Below are 18518 nucleotides of genomic sequence, written 5' to 3' on the forward strand. Positions count from 1 at the left end.
TATGAGGCCTTCTATCTAGTTGCTAGCTCTTTGGTTTTAATTTTTAATCAAAGTATTTTGCTTACATGTCCCCAGCCTTCTGCAACACTACAGCATACCAACCACATTAGTTATCAGATTTTAATCACACATAACCCCTATGATTTCTTTTCAGTTACCAACATCAACAACAAAGTAAGAGACCTAGAGCTTGATTTGGATAAGCCATCTGATACTTCCCTAAAAGGGAGCCGTGTATCCAAATTGACACTAAACTACTTTTCCTAAGTGAACCATTTTATTGTCAAAGGTATCATCCAAATTATCTCCTTCTAAAGGAAATTATTGCTGCCAAAAAATCAAAATCAAATTCCAAATAAGTAACTGTCAAATTCTGAGAAGGAATCATCCAAATCAACTCACAATAAACTCCAGTTTACACCGTGAAAGTATTGTTCACATTTCAGAGGGAAATGTACTTTAGCGAGATTAAAAAATAGAACAAACAAATCAACAGCTGGGAGATTCCCAGAATACCTCTTCACAGGATGCAACAACAAAACCTACAGTATAAAATCAACTACAGCTATTCCCCTGAAAATTAACTAATAACTAGAAAGGCCATGGCTGTGCCAGCCCGACAAACTATGTCAGCATGTCAGAGCATCCAGCCTTGGAATATATTCTAAAGAAAATTTAGTTGCATTTCTGTCCTATGAAATTTCTTCTTCAATATACAGATGATTAGACTGAGAGGCAGCAATTCTACAATTTCAGTTATGACACTGCAACCTGTAATACTGACTTGCATGTATTTGATTATGAATGGCAATTCGTCTTACAAGGTTGATCACATGTATTCAAGATCTACTTACAAATGACCCTCTGAGGTAGAAAGTTGCTCTCTGAGGTATGACATTGAAATTTGGCAATGGAGGCCTGATACATTTAGAATGATTATGACTCTGAAGAAAAAAAATAAATGTAACAGAAGAGACACACATTACTGGAATGTAACACACGGCAACATTCATTAAAAACCTACAGCATAGAACTGAAATTAAAAGAGCAATAATTTATTTCACTGTTATCTTAATAGCTGCAATTGCAGTGTTTAATCATTTTATTCTGAATACAAATTTTAAGAAAGCACATGATATAACTTCCTCATAGTATGTCATCCAATTAAAGCTAATGTGTAATAAAAGGACAAAGATGGCATATGTATTGGCCTCCAGGAAGTCTCAACAAGGTATTTGAAGTTCAGATAGACCAAACAGCCTCTAGTGAACTCACTAATAAAGCTACAAGTATCAAAGAACATTCACAGATACCAAACTACACAAATCAAGACAGGTTCTTCATAACAAAACATTTGCTGTAACTTTTCTAGTCCACTGGAATTGCTGATGCACATACCATAGTTTCAATGATGATGGTAAGGTTCCCTAGGCCATCTGTCAGAGCTACAAAACTGCCACCTCCTTCTAAGTGTCCATCCACTTGCAAGTATGACCAGCCTGGCTGAGTAAACTGTGTGGTGTGTGCTGAGACAAAAATTAGAATACAATAATTAAGACTTAATAGAAATGGTAACATTTGTAGGCTTAATTAAATTTCTTTTTTATACATGCTGACAAAACTGAAACCTTATTTGGGGAAGAAAGTAATAGAACTTCCAAAACAAAATTTACCTATGTAAGAGGAAAGATTAAAGAATTACACTAAGGGAAAATTAAAAATATCAACACTGGCAGACAAAACAGTTAAAATTATAGTAATTATTTAGACATTAAGCACAAACGATATATGGTAACCATGTATTTGAATATTCATCACAGTTCAGATTTTTCCAAGTTTTCTTTTTTTTCTTTAAATAAATAAACATTTCTTTTTAACAAATAAATGGCAGAGAAAGCACAGATGGGCAACTTTATGATGAATAACTAAATAAGTAGGATTTTCAGAAAGTAAGTGAAACTATCAAAGAAGAATATGACCCAGATCATGAAAATCCTGAGCAACATGGACACAGTAAGAACTGCTCAGCTGTTCTATTCATGGGAAACTGTGACCAGTTTTGCTTTAATGCTTTTACAATATAGATAACTAGCAGAAGAACAAAAATTAAAGCATTTGTCTTGTTCCTCCTTCATGGCACTGCATAGTTGCTCTACAGAACTGCAGCAAAGACATTAAAATATTACAGGACTACAGAGTAGCCAGTGAATCCATGTGTCCATAGACACTACATGAACATGCTTCCCTTTCCCAAGCTCAAGGAAATGCTGATTTACACAAGACAAGAGTGTCAAGCAGGAAAAAATACAGAGGTTCTTTGTTCCACTTTTGCAAACTGAGAAGTACCAAATAGAATTGATTGATACTCAAAGATTAAAAATAAAAAAGGGAAAGGAAACAGGAAAGCACATTAACCTCTACGGGCACTTCAGATCAAAATATTTCAATAGTAACAGCTACAAAGGCAGTAGCTTATTACTTTCTGATACAGTTAAAGGTCAAGTATAAATATTTCCCTTACTATTATATCTTTTTGCTTTCTATTGAAATGAGATTATTTTCTTCTTTCTTAATGTATTCACAAAACTGTCAATGAATCAACCTCAATTTGGTACAAAAAATAATCCACATAAAAACACTAAATAAATAAAGGCCTCAGAAAATACAGTGATGTTTGGTGTCAGATCACCAACTTATAACTGCAAGATTTTTACCTGTAATCCAGATAGGAGATTCAACTTTATAGTGGCCACTCCACGGCTCCTGTGCTGTCATTAATCCACATCTACCAAAAGGCAGCTCCTCATAATAACTAGCCACCAGGTTCCATGCAATTGTTCTGGAAGAAAAACAGGTTTTCTCTATTCATATGGGTAGTATTAGATTAACTTAGTACAAGAATCCATTCCTCCTTTTTCTCCAGCATACAATGAAAATAATTTAGGAGGTGGAGGGAATATCTTTCTAGCTAAAAGGAAAAAGAAAACCAGCAGGAGAGGAAAATAAAGCAAATCAGCAAATCAGTGTTGAGAAATTCTTCCAAAACTGGTGGTAAATTCTCTGGCTAGAGCACCACAAAAAGTTTTACATTAAAAGAAATATGTATTGAGGGTAAAGACTCCATTTGTTTGAGGTTTTTTCCTGTTCTGAAGGGAAAAAAATTTGTTAGCAAAGTCTGCAGCTTTTTGCTGAATGTTGTTTCATTGAGGTTTTTGTGATTGCTTGGTTATTTCTGTGCATGGTGGTAGTTGTTTTGGGTGGAGTTTTTTAGGGTAGCAGTTAAGTACCACAAAAAAAAGTAAAGATCTTTATCCATATAAGTAACAAATAGAAAACAACTTTAACCAGCCAGCCTCAAGGAGTTGTTTGCTCTGTCCTGACAAGGATAATCACTTCACGCGCTTTGATTTGGGCTTCACTGAAAACGCTTTGCAAGGACTTTAAACTTACAGACCTCTGGGCCTTAAGTATGGAAATACAGCTTAACAGAGCAGTTAAGCAAAAGGCAAAAGCTGTCAATCTGTTTTGCTTTTGCATACAGGTGCACACAAAGGCCTCATTCTAAAGTCAGTGCCACAGACTTATCACTCTAAACATACATAAAAAAGAGATCCTGGAATCCTACAAAAACGTGACCATAAAATAAACAACTGTTGAATTGTAAATTCAACTTGCTCACATCAGATCTGTTCTGTTGATTTCAAACTTGGAAAGAAAAGTAGGAAACAGCTTCAAAGGAAACAAACTTAGCCGAAAGATAAGCTGCCTTTCGTCAGAAAGATTTTGTTTTCAGTATTGAAGCTAAGATAACTTCACTGTTGGACATCTGGACTTGGAACTATTCTACAAAATACAACACATATGCCTTGCTGTTAGGCTGCAAAAGAAATGGGGCAAATATAATTTGAAAGAGCTTGGAAAACAATGGGAAAAGACCCCAAATTAAGACATTAAAGTATATGAGGATTAAGAAGCAAGCAGAATGTTCAGGAATTCATGCAGGAAATATTCATCTGTTTGAAAATTTCAGCTTGCAGAAAAGACAGAAGATTTTTAGAAATAAGGTGACTAAAGAAATTCCCTTTTACAATATCAGTAATTTTTTCTGCAGTCCACTTGAAGCAAGAGACAAGAATATTTCTCTTTATTTTTCAAAAATGAAGTTACAAAGCATCTAAAAGCTTTGAACAACTTTGCTTACATCTTGACGCCTACATTTTCTTTAATCAAACTTTTTCTTTCAGATTACCAGTTGTTGCACCAGAAACATCAAACTTTATTTTTTATTATTTTCTAAACCTGAGTTATGTAATTTCCCACTAAAAAGAATATTTTTCTTACAGTTTTCAGTTTGGAAAGAAAATATGCAGAAAACAGCAAATTTATCATGCATGTTTAAGAATGGATTCTGAGAAAGAAGTATGGAAATACTAGATAATTACATTTGTAATTATCTGTTTAGCTAAAAACAGTCTGATAAAGACCTAAAGAGAAATATGATAAATTAGTTTTAATGTTATTTTCCTCCAATGTTAGCTCTTCTTAAGAACATTCTCCTTTGAATAATTATCATCATTCTCAAAAGCATCTGAAATGAACTGCATAAAGCCACTGCATAAACTGCATAACCCCATCAAGTGCTGGGGAATAAGATTACATTGCAACTTGTGGGACCTCTACTCCAGAAAGAGGTCAGAACAGCAATATTGTCCTATCTTACAATATTTGAATTCAGACCACATTGGGGTAACTTTCAGTTTACCTGTTTTCTCACCAAAGCAGATGGATGTGCTATACAGCACTTTAAATTATTCTTACATCCCAAGTTGTGAAGTAAGCAACAGTGCCCAGCACTTACGAGGTCATGTTTCCATTCACGTAGTTTTGGTTCAGGATCCGAGCCCAGCAGCCTGCACCAACATCATTATTGAAAGTACTGTAATCTTCTGATGACCACAGTTTCTTCCCAGTTAATATGGCATTTTTCACTGTTTTTGTCCCAGGATAATGAGCCCTACACAATATTTTGAAAAGAAAGAGCACTTAGTACAACGAGAAAATAAAGTTTGGAAGTACATACAGCAGCTATGATTCACTTCCTTCAAACTGAAAATGAAAGATAAAGTTTCTTTGGAATACAAGTGGAATACAAGAAAATTGAATAAGGGGGAGCTGTAACATTCCAGAGCTTATTGTATTTACATCAGCAGATTATCTCTTCTACTACATTATAGCATTTAGATAAACTTAGATTTACAGATGCCATGCAATTTTCACAGTTTGCTAAAGCAAATTCTGTCCTGAAATTGAGCTTGAAGATGGTCATTACCATAATGTGCCTAATAGAGAAAATACATGCTAACTCATACTATCTTAAACAAAAGTACAAATAATGTAAAACCAACAGCAAGATACAGCACTAGGCATTATGTTAAGAATTTAGCTGCATGAATGACTTAAAACTAAATATGAACTTGACTGATTTTGTAAATCTTTTTTAATAAACTCAGGTTTCAAAAAAACATGCTAGTTGGACTCGAGAAGTTACAAAGTATAAACTGATAATACTTGAACCATATAAAGACAGCTAATTTTCTTTTCAAGATCTTCCTTAGTATGAGGAGACATTCTTTCTCCCAATGGAGTCTTTGATTATACTCAGTCGCAGCACTGACCCACCATGCAAGGTTTGCTGACTGAAATAAAACCTTTCAAACCACTTGCAAAAAATAGGGTTGTGATTTTCCTCGCTTAGCACATTCATTGAACACACTTAATATATACACTAAAATGAAACTATTTCCTTAACTATTAGCCTGCAACTTGACAAACTGATACATTTGTAGCAGGACTACAAAAAACCACCAGTTTTTCTAGGCTGACTGTTCACGATTCTTTCATTATTTTCCCTCTAGTGGACAATGACCTACTTCCCAGTGTTGTAGTCCTTCATGTAGCTGCACTAACAGTAATCTAACAGATAGTAGGGATTTCAGCTACATTCTGCTCTGTTGTAGAGATTACTGCGCATTTCCCCTTTGGCTTGGAAACCTAAGTATTGCCTTAGTACCAAGCAAAATGTTTTTGTAATGGCATAAAGTGCATAGCTTGCAAAAACAAAGCAGAGAAGGAATAATTTGTCTCTCTACACTACTGAAAAGGTGCATCTTAAGTGTCAATACCCCTGCCCAATAAAACCTGAAATATACAAGTGATATTAAATTTCCCTGTTAAGACTGAATCAGAGTAGGGATGTAAAACTTACACTTACAGAGTTAAGCAAATACACCTTACTTAGACAGTGTAAAAACTGTTGAGCTTCATCCAGACATGATCCAAGACTCCACCTATGAAAAACTGCCAGGATACTCTTCATGTTCAGAATGTGGGGAGGAGGTTAATAGCAAGGGTAGATGACTCTGCCTTCCTATATGTATTTGCAGAAAAAGCCTTCATTTCTACACCTCCTGTGGTTCACATATATCAAGATGAATGGAAAAGTCAAATTGAAGGAAGGAACTGACAAATTTGAAACGTGATTGGGTCAGGCAAGTTTATGGGACCTAGTAAGTAAATTTTAGAGCTACAGTAAAAAGAAAAGTTAATGAACATTTCGTACACACATTTCCATTCAGCCATCAAGTCAGTAATCAATCTCAAACTTATTCTACTAGTAAAATATTGTGACAAAACCCAGAACTAGGATAACAAGTCAGCTGGTTCCATGTTTTCCAAACAAATTTGTCATTAAAACAAAATGGGAACTAAGAATCAAGCCATTGTAACTCAAAGAATCACAACCCAAATTCATTTCTGGATCACAAAATTTCAGTAACAAGCCAGTGGAAATTACAAGGCCATGTACTAAGCTGTAAAGCTAAAGCACTTTTTGCATATCAATTAAGAGTAAACAAAATCCTCAGGATAAACACTGTTGTCCAAAAAGACTTTCAATCCATCAAAAGTCCAACCATGCCCAACAGGAGTCTTCAGCATGATAGAAGACTCCTGATTAATTAAAGGTTGAGGCTGTTACTGGGACAAGAGCTGCATGATTTGATTGGGTTAGTAAGAAAGTTTTATTGTATCAATCCTTTCCTTGCAGGTAAGAGTACAGAGAGCTAAAGCCTTGTCTGTGTTAGTTATAAATAAGATGAAGACAAACTATAAACAAACCACCGAGAAAGAAGAACAGAGAGAACCCCCTACCCAATCACATCGACCACTCCGTGGAGCTCAGAGTCAATCATCATGACAAAGGAAATGGGCTCCCACAGTCTATCGCTGGCTATGATCCTCACCTGCTCCAGACCATGCTTATCCAATGTGTACCTCAACAGCTTGGAAAAAAAAAAGGAGAGTAAAGAACAGACAGAAGGGAAAAATAAAAAAAATGGTTTTCAAATTGTCAAAACTTTATATTGGGAAAGGCAGCATCCTCTTCAGCACTAGCTGGAAAAAAGTACTATGCTTCAATTCATGTTTTTGCAACTGTTACACCAAACAAAAGGTACAAGATTGTCAAGCACAAAGTGACTTAAAAGGACACCTTCTTCTTCCAGCATACTGAATTCCAAACTACATGACAAAAGGAAAAATTAAAAATGTTTTGTTCTTCTTACAGACACAAAAGTACAGATAAAGCATTTCATGCAAGATACTCTATTTGCAGATCAGATGTTACAGTGCTGATGGGTAAACTACACGACTGTGTATGAACTTTCTGAACCTGAGCATTTGAAGGACAGACACAAATATTATTTTTCACTAGTTCAGCAAGAACTCTCTATGATAGTACCTTAAAGTCAGCATTGGTTGAGAAACATGGTATTCTTGTTTTGTACTAACCTTAATTTCTCGATAGATAACAAAATCACTGCACAGGCAAACCTGACACTTCATTTTTTGTGATCAGTGGTGGTGGGGGACGTGGGGAAAAAATCTGTATGACATTCAAGAACAACCTCTGACAAAAAGAACTTCCATTTTAAAGAACAACTAAAACATGTCTGTGTTTCTAAGGGCACAAACAAAAACAAGTACTCCTGTCCTTGATTCTGTCAAGCCCTTAAAGAAAAAAGAACCTTACACAGTCAGTGCATTCATTCTTCAAGCTGTATTGTCATAGAGATCATAACTAAAACATTTCCTAATGCACCTGCTGAGCTGCAAGTCTTGCCTAACCTAAGAAAGTTTTTTTAAGTTTATTTTAGACCATTATGATTGATGTTTACAAACTCAACACATACAAAAGCAGTTTCTTTATAAAATCCCAGCTTAACTGACTTACTATAACCCTTCAACCATGTGTTCACTTAAACCATGATGAGCATATCGTATTTCCTTACATACAGAGGATAAAATGGTACATGAGTGACCACAAGAACGCTCTTATCACAGCAAAGTTAACAACAGAGATAAACAAGTTAACAAATGTAGCACAAGTGAGCAATTTGTATCTGCATAGGTAATTTCCACTGGGAAAATGTAATTTTCTAAAAATGATTAATAATTTTGAGAAACCAGAGTTTACAAAAAGAGCAAGTGCAGCAGCGTAAATTGCCAGAAGCAAGTAAAAAAGTGTATTATGGAAAAAGAGAGAAGGCAAACAGTTGAGTTGACATTTGCTGAAACACCAACAGAAAAAACTGAGATAGGCTGTATTAGTTTACAAACTTTGGGTGCTTGTTTTTACTTCTATGTTACTGTCAGTGCATGCATTTCTAATTTTATCTGTTATCAGAAATTAACCAAGAAACAGAAACTTCTAGCTCTAGTACATGACCAGAAAAATCTCAGCTGCAGCCACAGAAAGTCCCAGGGTGATAAGTCCCACTCTGAAAGCTCAAGTTCACCCAAAATGAAAACCAGTTGCAGACCAAGAATCCAATCCTAAGGTTTTTTCTGACTTGGAACATGCACATGCAGATTAGTTAGAAGTTTCCTGTCATTTGCTAGTGCTAAGAAGCCTAAAACACAGCTCCTAAATGGACACTTGAAAGAAATGATAGAAGAGTGATAAAGTCAGCTTAGACATGTACTAAACTGAAAGAAGAAAGACAAGAAAGACTAATCCATCACCACTGTACATAATGATGGAAAAAATGGAAACAGCTAGGAAGTATGAAATAAGAGCATATGACTCTTGAAAATGGAAAGGAAGACTTACAGATAGGAAGCAATGTTTAAAAGGCCTCCCTTCTCCCACACTTACCCGACTACCTCAATAGCATCATTAAGATAGGGATCAACTATCATCTCATTTGAGATGTTCCAATCTCCATCCGCAGCGATGATGCCAATGTTCCATAGACCCAGTCTGTCCAAAGAATGTCGAAGCACCTTAGTAACAGACAACACCACTTAAAGTACAGCCTTCATCAATGAGGCAACATGAAATTTAAGACTGAAAACAAGAACTTTGGAAGGAGTCAGTGGAAGCCTCTATTTGCAGACCGGGATGGATTAGAAAAGTTCTCACTTCTCAAACAAGAGCTATGGTGGCAACTAAGATGAAGTTAATGGTAAATATTTAAAACTGAAGGGTTACCACTGATATTGAGATGGTCATTACCCAAAAATGGGCTTCTCATCACTTGGATGACTTTTGACACCACATGTGCACACATATACTCCACTTGGACACTCTCAACATACTGACTCCCTGGCATGTATGTAATTCATTACACAAAAGTAATGGATTTATCATCAAGTCAGTCATGTTAAACTAATCTGAAAATGACAGCTGGCTGAAATGTGGAAGTGGACATATCTCCCCAAGTCATCAGAAGCAAAAGTTAACCTGATCCCCAAAAAAGTACATTGAAAAAACAGGGATTGAAGTTTTAACTAGAAAAGACATATTCATGCAGCTCTCTACAAGAAGAGAAATCTCTGCCAAGCACCTGTCCTGTTCAAGTGAAGAGCACCTAAACATTTTTCACTGCCCATTTTAGTGAACAAAAAAAAAAAAAACCTTGACATTTTAAGTGTTTAATATTTAAGTTTACCCACTACTTGGTTCTCATGTTTCACTAACTTTCAGGGAAAGCAATGAATAAATCTAGAATTGCATATTTACAACCAAACTAAGGGCAACCAACTTTGAATCCAAACATGCCAGCAGAAAATAATTCCTATTCTGTCTTTCCAGACAGAAATAGCTTCTCTTTACTATTTCACTGTTAAAGATGATAAACAGCTTACATTTGTCTGTGGAACTTCTTAGGTAAAAGATACCCACACAAAATATACTCAGCCGCAATAGTTAAGAATTAATAGTTAAGAATAGTTAAGAACACTTATAGAGGGCTGATACTATCTGAAAACTCAAACCAGAAATTTAAAAAAAGAAAATAATTAAAAAATATATTTCAGCAGCTTGCACATACAGCTGCATCTGAAAAAAACCCAGTCCACAGTTTAAAATGCTTTTTTCAAATTTAGATATAAAAGAATGATGCACTGTGTGCATGCATGCACGCATAAAAAAGATTTTTGCAACTTGATTCAAAGATCAGTAGGCATGAACCCTCAAATTATTTCTTGCCCCCTGGATATGTGAAGAAGAATAGGGAGTATTTCTCTTTTTCATGCAGTCAAATAAGGACAGAAATAACAGTCTAAGTGTTGATGACAATCAAAGCCTAGATCTAAAACTAATTAAGACATAAAGCTTACTAAGAAGAAAAGTAGCAATGAAGTTCTGTTCAGCTGTTTGAAACCTTTGAAACACAGTCTATCAAAAGAAAAATTCATAATACTAGAAGGTCCTTGCAATTTAAAGCATTCTAGCTACCAAGACACTCAGAAAAATTGGCTAACCACAGAGACACCTCAGAAGAACAAAATGAATGATTTCAGAATTTCCATGCTGAAAGAGAAGTACCAAGGGCACAGAACTGCCTGCACCCAAAACACATTCCACATTTGCAGAACAGCTCCCTCACATACAGGGAGGTGTTCATATAACTGAAAGAACAGGGTTTTCTTGAACAAGAATTTAGAAGCATTAGAATCTCCACTTCTTTCTTTTTTTTTTTTTTTCTACTTATTAAGAAACATAACTATTGCCTTAGAGGATGAAGTATCTAGTACAAGTAAAAATTTAGCCAGATAACTAAGAGCTTATCTGTGCTGTATTTAACAGGAATTACAGAAAATGTTTGGTGTGCAGTAGTACATTTCAGTCAATTGCCCTCTTGCGAAATGGCAGACTGCAAACAGAACTATAGTGCTGATGAGAGAAGTGGTGCCAAGTGACATTGTAAGAGAATGAATGGTAAAATAGGTGTTTAATAAAAAACCTCTTATCAGTTAACACATAGTGGAAGGAAGGCCAATACCTTTCAGTAAATATTTGGGTGATTTTATGGTCAAATTTTAAACTAAATATTCAGCTCTAGAACCCAAATGCTCAGTCCCAATTCAACAGTATTCAAAAAGCTATAAAGTAGAATGTTGACCCTAGACTCAACAGTTTGTTCTCCATATTCTTTCTCCCCACATGAGCAAGCCAAGACAAGCAGACAAGAAAGCCTCAAGGTGACATGACACAGATTTGAGATTGTTCAGCCTGAAGAAGAGAAGGTTTTGGGGTGACCTAATTGCTGCCTTCCAGTACCTTAAGAAAGCCCACAGGAAAATATGGAGAGGGACTTTTTACAAAAGCACGTCGTGACAGGACAAGGGGAAATGTACAGCCCCATCCCTGGATGTGTTCAAGGCTAGGCTGGATGAGGTTTTGAGCAACGTGGTCTAGTGGAAGGTGTCTCTGACCATGGCAGGAGGATTGGAACTGGATGATCTTTAAGGTCCCTTGCAACTCAAGCCATTCTATGATTCTCTGAGTCTTGTCTGCTTTTAAGAAGAGGTAATGCCATTGTGTTTTAGCCTCAAGCAAGAACAAGGAAAGGAACAGAGCAAGAGCTTGTGCTTAAGATTTCATCACAAGACAATGTACCAAACAGAAGAGTTTTCAAAGCAGGGTAGGGGGCGCTGCAGGAGCATTCAGCAGTGAGAAATATTACAGCTGTCTTAAGGTTGGTTATGTGAAATACTGTGTTCTTCCAGCTTTTTAGAACAAAAGGTACTGAATTATGCAAAGTGAAAAACACAAAGCCTTTACTTTGATTTAATAGCAATATTTAAGGGTACTGTAATCACAGAACTTAGCTACAGAATTTTAAGCAATTCTAGATCTTGGACTTCTAGCTATAGCCAAGCTGGTATAAAGATGATTTAAGTTTGTAGGATAGAAGAATCATTTGAAGCTTCCATAAAAATTTAGAAGTCCTAACATTTGGCATACACTGACAGGCCCAAAGTTCAAAGTAACATTTTCAGACACACAAAATAAACAATCTAGATATATGAATATGTTATCTTCCCATGCATGCAACTACAAGAAATAGGGTACAGTAAGTGATATAGCTGCAAAATTAAGGTCCCTTTCCTACACAAATTCAGAAAAGCTAATTGTTTGTGTATGGTACAACAAGCACTTTATAGAAATAAGAAAAGAATACATACCTTAATGTATTTGCTACTAAATGCCCTTTCATTCCATATCTATAAAGAGAAAGTAAAATCCATTTAGAAAAATCAGGATACGTCAATGGAGAATTAAAAGATTTTATTTGTATATATATATATGTAAGATTATAGAATCCATTAATCATCTCCATGGTTTCCGTGTGCTAGAGGGAAGTGCTGGTTGATTTTGTTATCGGCTTTTCTGGGGAAAATTCTGTATGAAAGTTCCTACTGGGAGCTTGTTTATCTTTCTCTAAGGTCTGCTGATTGCCTTCTCGCTGACAAGAACGCCAGAGCTGCTTGAGCTCTACAATGGCTGCAGTGTTACATTACCAATGGCTCTACAGTTTGCTAGGAATCATTGAGAAACATGTTGTGGCTTCAAGGTGTGGCCTAATGAATGGGCCCCTGTTGCAATACATGGACATAGGAGAGCCAGAAAAACTAACATATTGAACAAAATCGATGAAGCCTACTGTTCTTTCTAATTTACACAGTACTACATCCAAGCTTGAACACAAAAGAGATCCCGCATATTTTAAGTAAACAGACACAAAATGAGCTAATTTCTAAATTTTCCATCTTTTATGGAAAGAAAGTTTAAGCTGAACAGCTCAAAATTCAAAAGCAGGAGCACTGGTCTGCCTTTCAAAGAACCCCCTGGCCACATGGGCAGAAACCTTGTCTCTTTTATAACCGCAACCTGAACACTGTGACTCACATTCACCAGTAAAGGTTTAGCTTATGGATAAATACAACTGATTTTTGTATTTCTACATCTTCCTACAAATGCTAACATGAAACTTCAGAAATGAGCCAATCAAAACATTACTTACTGAAAGGCTCATCTCATCATAAAGCAAACAGTGATACAGAATGTGTACTCACAGCAAAAAGAGTGGCAAAGACTAACCAGGTACAACTATAATAGCACTGAAATTGTTTTGACAGTTTGAGCCTTCACAGACCTCTCGCTGTTTCCCTGTGTTTCAGATTATACCCACAAAGAAATGAGACAATATACAATACCATCACTCTGCCTGGATAAGCAGAAATTACCCTTTCTTAGAAGGAGAGAATTTAGAAGGCTAATTACTGTGAAGTAACAACACTGAATTCAATATTACTCAAATACATGAAGTGCAGACCTTGATTCTACTCCAAAAACACAGGGCAGAGAAAAATGTAACATCAATTATTCTTCCTCTCCCCACAACTGATTTACTGAAGTATCACTATGTTACCCACAGTGCAAGACTGACCCAAGTGAAATAAGCCAGCAACATCAAGGGGAATGCACTCTCCAGGAGACACATATGAGATACTGAGATACACTTTCCCACATTGCAGCAGAAACATCGGACTTCTAAGGGACAGGAACCACAGTTTTAGAAGCTTTGTTCTGCTGAAGTAATTTTCAGATTTTCTGCAGTTAAACTTCTCATATCAAAGCATTTAAGACTCCAAAATAAGTGTCCAGTAAGTATAGGATTGATTTTAGAGGAATTCTAGACACACTTTCTTGCTCAAATAGTGAACTTGAAGGGTTTTTTCAGATTGTCTTCTTCTCTCTCTCATCTCCAATTTAAGATATTTTTTCTCAGACATTCATTCACTACTTCCCTATATTGCACTATAGGACAACACAATAGCTGTACTGCAAAACATGAACTTTTATCTACTATAAATGATTCAGGTAAAAATGCAAAAAGTTGTAGAGGAGTGCTCCTCTGCCAAATAACAACCATACTTTATGCTAAGTCATGTTCGCTGACTTTCAAACTGCGTTAACTGATGCTTTTTGTTATCTGGCAACTGCTGAAAGGCAAGTAGAACAAAGCAGAAAAGGAAAGAGAACTCTCTAATTATTTGGTAACTAGTTTAGAACTGTAAAGGTAGGAACCATTTGACACTTTTTCTGCTTTAACAGCCAACATTCCAGGAAGACTGCAAACAAACACAACTACTGCCTTTCCCCTGGCAACAGTACAAGCCAAAACTGCAATTACAAAAAAAAAATTTCTCTTGCCATCCTCCTCCTCCTCCAGTCATCAACAATGAGAGGCAAGATTTTAGGAGTGAAGATAGATAAAATATACACAAAATATACAGGAGATTTTGCTTTACTGACCCCAATATAATCAATGTCCAAATCATGATACTGTTTTGCTCCTAATATCCAAGAAACAATATAGTAAGCAGTGATATCTGGATAGTCATAGGGCCAATTTTCACCCTTCCCTATCCATCCTGGAAATGCCCAAGGTAACCCTGGAAAGAGAGAAGAAAAACAAACGAATAAGGTAAGTGGTTGGTTTACATTACTCAATAGGCTTAAAGAGCAAGATGCAATTTGCTCTACCTGAAATTAAGGAACAAATATGCACTTGAAACTGGCTTGGTTCCAGTGAGGACAATGAAACGTAACTTCTCCAACTGCAGAGTATGGTCTAATACAAACTATGATCAAGCAATTAATAGCTGGTTTTTTATGAGCTAGGAAGCATTCATTACTAGAGAACAACTGATTACATATAATTTGTCCTTTTTATGGTACTAGCTCTAACTGTTTTAGAAATCCAAAGAGTTTAGGATAAAAATTTACAAAGCTAAAGACAAAGGGTCAATACAGAACATAAAAAATTGCTTATGGCCTGAACATGAATTTAAGAAGATATGATGATCTGATCATAATGGAAGAAGGAAGATTAGGATCATGAAAAAGCATTTCCAAGTCTCAGCTGTTCACTGGATCTTGTAGTAAAAAAGAAAAACAAAATAATCTAACCAGATGCTGCTAAGCATCCAGCCAACTTGTATAAGATACCACAGGCTAATTTAAAAGTAAACCCTCCTTCCTTTATTGAGAGCTTGATGTGAGGGAAGAATTCAATTAGTCATAAATAGTTGGCTTAACAGAACCTGAATGGCAAATCCTGCACTAAGGCTTGCTTCATGGCTGGATATGGTAAAGCCTCCTGGAAGATGAGGGAATTAAGACCTTTTAACCAACAGACTTCTTACCTTGTTTCATGTGAAATACATTTGTATATCCAAAATACAAAAATACAACCTAGGGTTCCACATTTGTGTTGTCACAACACACACATAACTTACAATCAAAACAGGAAGAGAGGAAACTCCTCTCACAACTCAACTACACCTGCAGGACACATCTGAAGACCAGAATCACTACAGTGAAGAGGTGTGTGATTGGTTTGTAATAAGAACACTTAATCAAATGCAATGTGTGTAAGATTTATATACTTATGCTTGCAGTAACTTTATCCCTCCCGATTATTTTTACTCAATTATTCAGAAATTCATCTCTCGTGATAAATCAATCATGTTCATTGCTGTAATACACTAAAAGCATTAGTTACTTAATACAAGCAAATTATGAGAGATTTGTTATCTTATGCTTCTTGTCAGGATGTCATGATGCTATAAAGGTAAAACACCATAAGCATCAAGAAAAGCTTAACAAATATTAGAGATTCTACTTTGTCTACTGCAACATCAAAACATCTCTCCATTAAACTGTTAACTAAGGGTCAGATAGGTAATTTAGTCAGAGGAATAAAAAGACATTTAAATCTAAAAGCCCAAAGCAATTTACCAATCAGTTTAATGTTGGGGTTCCTCTTTTTAGCTTCTTTCATCAGCCACCATTCATAGCCCCGGAAGTAGTTCTCATCATTTTCATAGTGCATATGGGAGGGTTCAGTACCATCTGGGAAGGAAAGAGACAGGTAGCTCACAATTATCTTCTGTGTCATAAGCTGTTACACATCATAAAGTTTGCTGCATTGCTCATTAACATAGTATGCAAGCACGTATCTCCAACATGGTTCACAAGGTCCTTGGTGTGTATTTCAAAGCCAAAGGAATAGTGGGAGGTAAATACAAGATTTGCTACCCTTTGTTTAAGCATATTAACTTAGCATAATTTTAATACTTTTATTTTGAAGGTTTTTTGCCTGCTTTTAACATCAGATGTGGTTAACTATTAGGCATTTTATATTCCTAGCTATGATAACACTAAATCTATATTTGCTATTGTCTCATATCTTGATACTAACAACCACTAGGAATGTTACAGCATTAAGATTAAGAGGAAAAAAAATCATTATATAAGCAAGTTATCTCTAAACCAAAAAACAAACAAAAGAAGGCTATAGTTTGTTTCTTCTGCACAAGGCAAGTCCAGGGAGAAAAAAGAAAGGAGCTACCATGATTTTTTTCAATTGCAGGAAAGAGGCTGTGTTTTTTTATTTATTTTTACAGCAAAATATCTAGTTTATAATTTTCAGTGTACTGTGACTGCAGAAAAAGGTTTTGGAATTTAATGCTATGTGCTGAATTTCCTCAGACAAAGGTAAACAAACCAGAAAGGTGCAAAAGAATCAGTGTTGCATGGGAAATCATTACACACCAAAGTCAAGTAATAACTTGTGTACATGACTGCAACAATTATGCAACTGATGTTAAATTGTATGCAGAGACCTCTTCTAATGAAACTTTGTTTTAAATGAAGCCTGCTGAAACAGCACATTTCATCACAGAAATCAGGATTGATTTTTTACATTACTAACACTAGGCTATGTGTAAGTTTGTCAGGGACAGAGAACAATTAGATTCGAATTTAGGCCTCATATCACATTTCAAATGAACTCCTGATCATCATCAAATGACCTCTCAGGCCAGAAGAAGAGCTGCAGTCTAGTGCACTGAAATATATGCATCTTTTTGTTCTTCTTTTCAAAACTGGACCATCACAAGTACGTGACAGTCTCCTGAGCTGTGCATGCCTGAAGACGAGTCCATTCCCCTCACCAGCAATTCATTGCCAAGCTCTTAAACCCAGCACAGTACTTTTCGGCATGTTAATTTACACAAGTATGAAAAACAGTATCTAACTATATAAATATACAAAACACAGACATCACAGAAAAAAAAGTGTATATATAAAATATATATATACATACAAGTATATATATACACAAACATATATATATAAATAATATATATTTATATATAAAACACCACAAAAACAAATTCTATGCTTTCTATTTATTAACTGTATCTGATGTAGCCAAAGTTACTTTAAGAAAGACATCAAAAAAAAAAAAAATACAAGCTGTAGGCTCTGCTTCTCAGCTTTTGGTCACAAACAGATACTAAATTTCTCTTGTATGTAAGTGCAGCAGATAGGCTAGGCAAATTACATCAAAACATTTTCATTTGCAACTCTTCCCAGGAAGAAAAAAAATCCTGCCTACTGCAAGCCAATGCCACTCTAGTGAAAGATTGCAGCTAATTAAACCAAAGAAATGTAACTGTTTCTGATCAGATCCTTTTGTATGCCATGCTTTTAAGACATAAAGTATCTGGTATTGCAAAACTTCTGTGTGAGAAATGCTCTGCAACTCAGAAACATACTATAAGGGAGAAAAAACAGAAATCTGCATTTGCTCTACAATGCAACCTATTAACCATATGATAGTGAGAACTGCTTCCAGGATGTTGGTGCAAATCTCTCTTGTACAAGCCATTATGGTTTACTGCAACTCAGTTCAGCTACCTCCATGCCTCAGCTCCAAGTGCAGCACACGCCGCTTACAGCACCACTGAAACGAGAAGTTAAATGCTGCTCATGCAAAATCCATACCTGTCGACTGTGCATCGCCTCCAATCTCTACCTTGAGCATATGTAAAGAAGCACCAAAATTTGGCTGTGGAAAAAAAGAGACAGAAAAACAGAATCCTGCTGTTAACAAGAAGAATGAGATAAGTCAGTGTACAATTTTGAGCATGCTGAAAATGCAATTTTTTTACCTTTTTAAGCACCCATTATAAATGTAATGAGAGATAACAAATTTCTGCTTTTCAAATGAAAATGTTCCAGGATAAATAGTACACTGATTTTTAAACAGTTTCATTGATTCTTGCACCATTAACAACACTTCTCCACAACTGTGCAA

General features: G+C 35.8%; 1 protein-coding gene across 1 annotated transcript in view; it reads right to left on the minus strand.

Annotated features, from left to right (window-relative positions):
* GALC (galactosylceramidase) overlaps nucleotides 1–18518 on the minus strand; it is a 31575-nt gene that overhangs the window by 10024 nt on the left and 3033 nt on the right. Inside the window, 9 exon segments of the mRNA XM_041401122.1 lie at nucleotides 855–944; nucleotides 1399–1526; nucleotides 2715–2839; nucleotides 4859–5014; nucleotides 7210–7340; nucleotides 12532–12570; nucleotides 14666–14805; nucleotides 16154–16267; nucleotides 18206–18269. Coding sequence (XP_041257056.1) covers nucleotides 855–944; nucleotides 1399–1526; nucleotides 2715–2839; nucleotides 4859–5014; nucleotides 7210–7340; nucleotides 12532–12570; nucleotides 14666–14805; nucleotides 16154–16267; nucleotides 18206–18269 — 987 coding nt within the window.

The sequence above is a fragment of the Onychostruthus taczanowskii genome, unplaced genomic scaffold, assembly GCF_017590055.1.
Source record: "Onychostruthus taczanowskii isolate IOZ18803 unplaced genomic scaffold, ASM1759005v1 scaffold1, whole genome shotgun sequence".
Classification (NCBI taxonomy): domain Eukaryota; kingdom Metazoa; phylum Chordata; class Aves; order Passeriformes; family Passeridae; genus Onychostruthus; species Onychostruthus taczanowskii.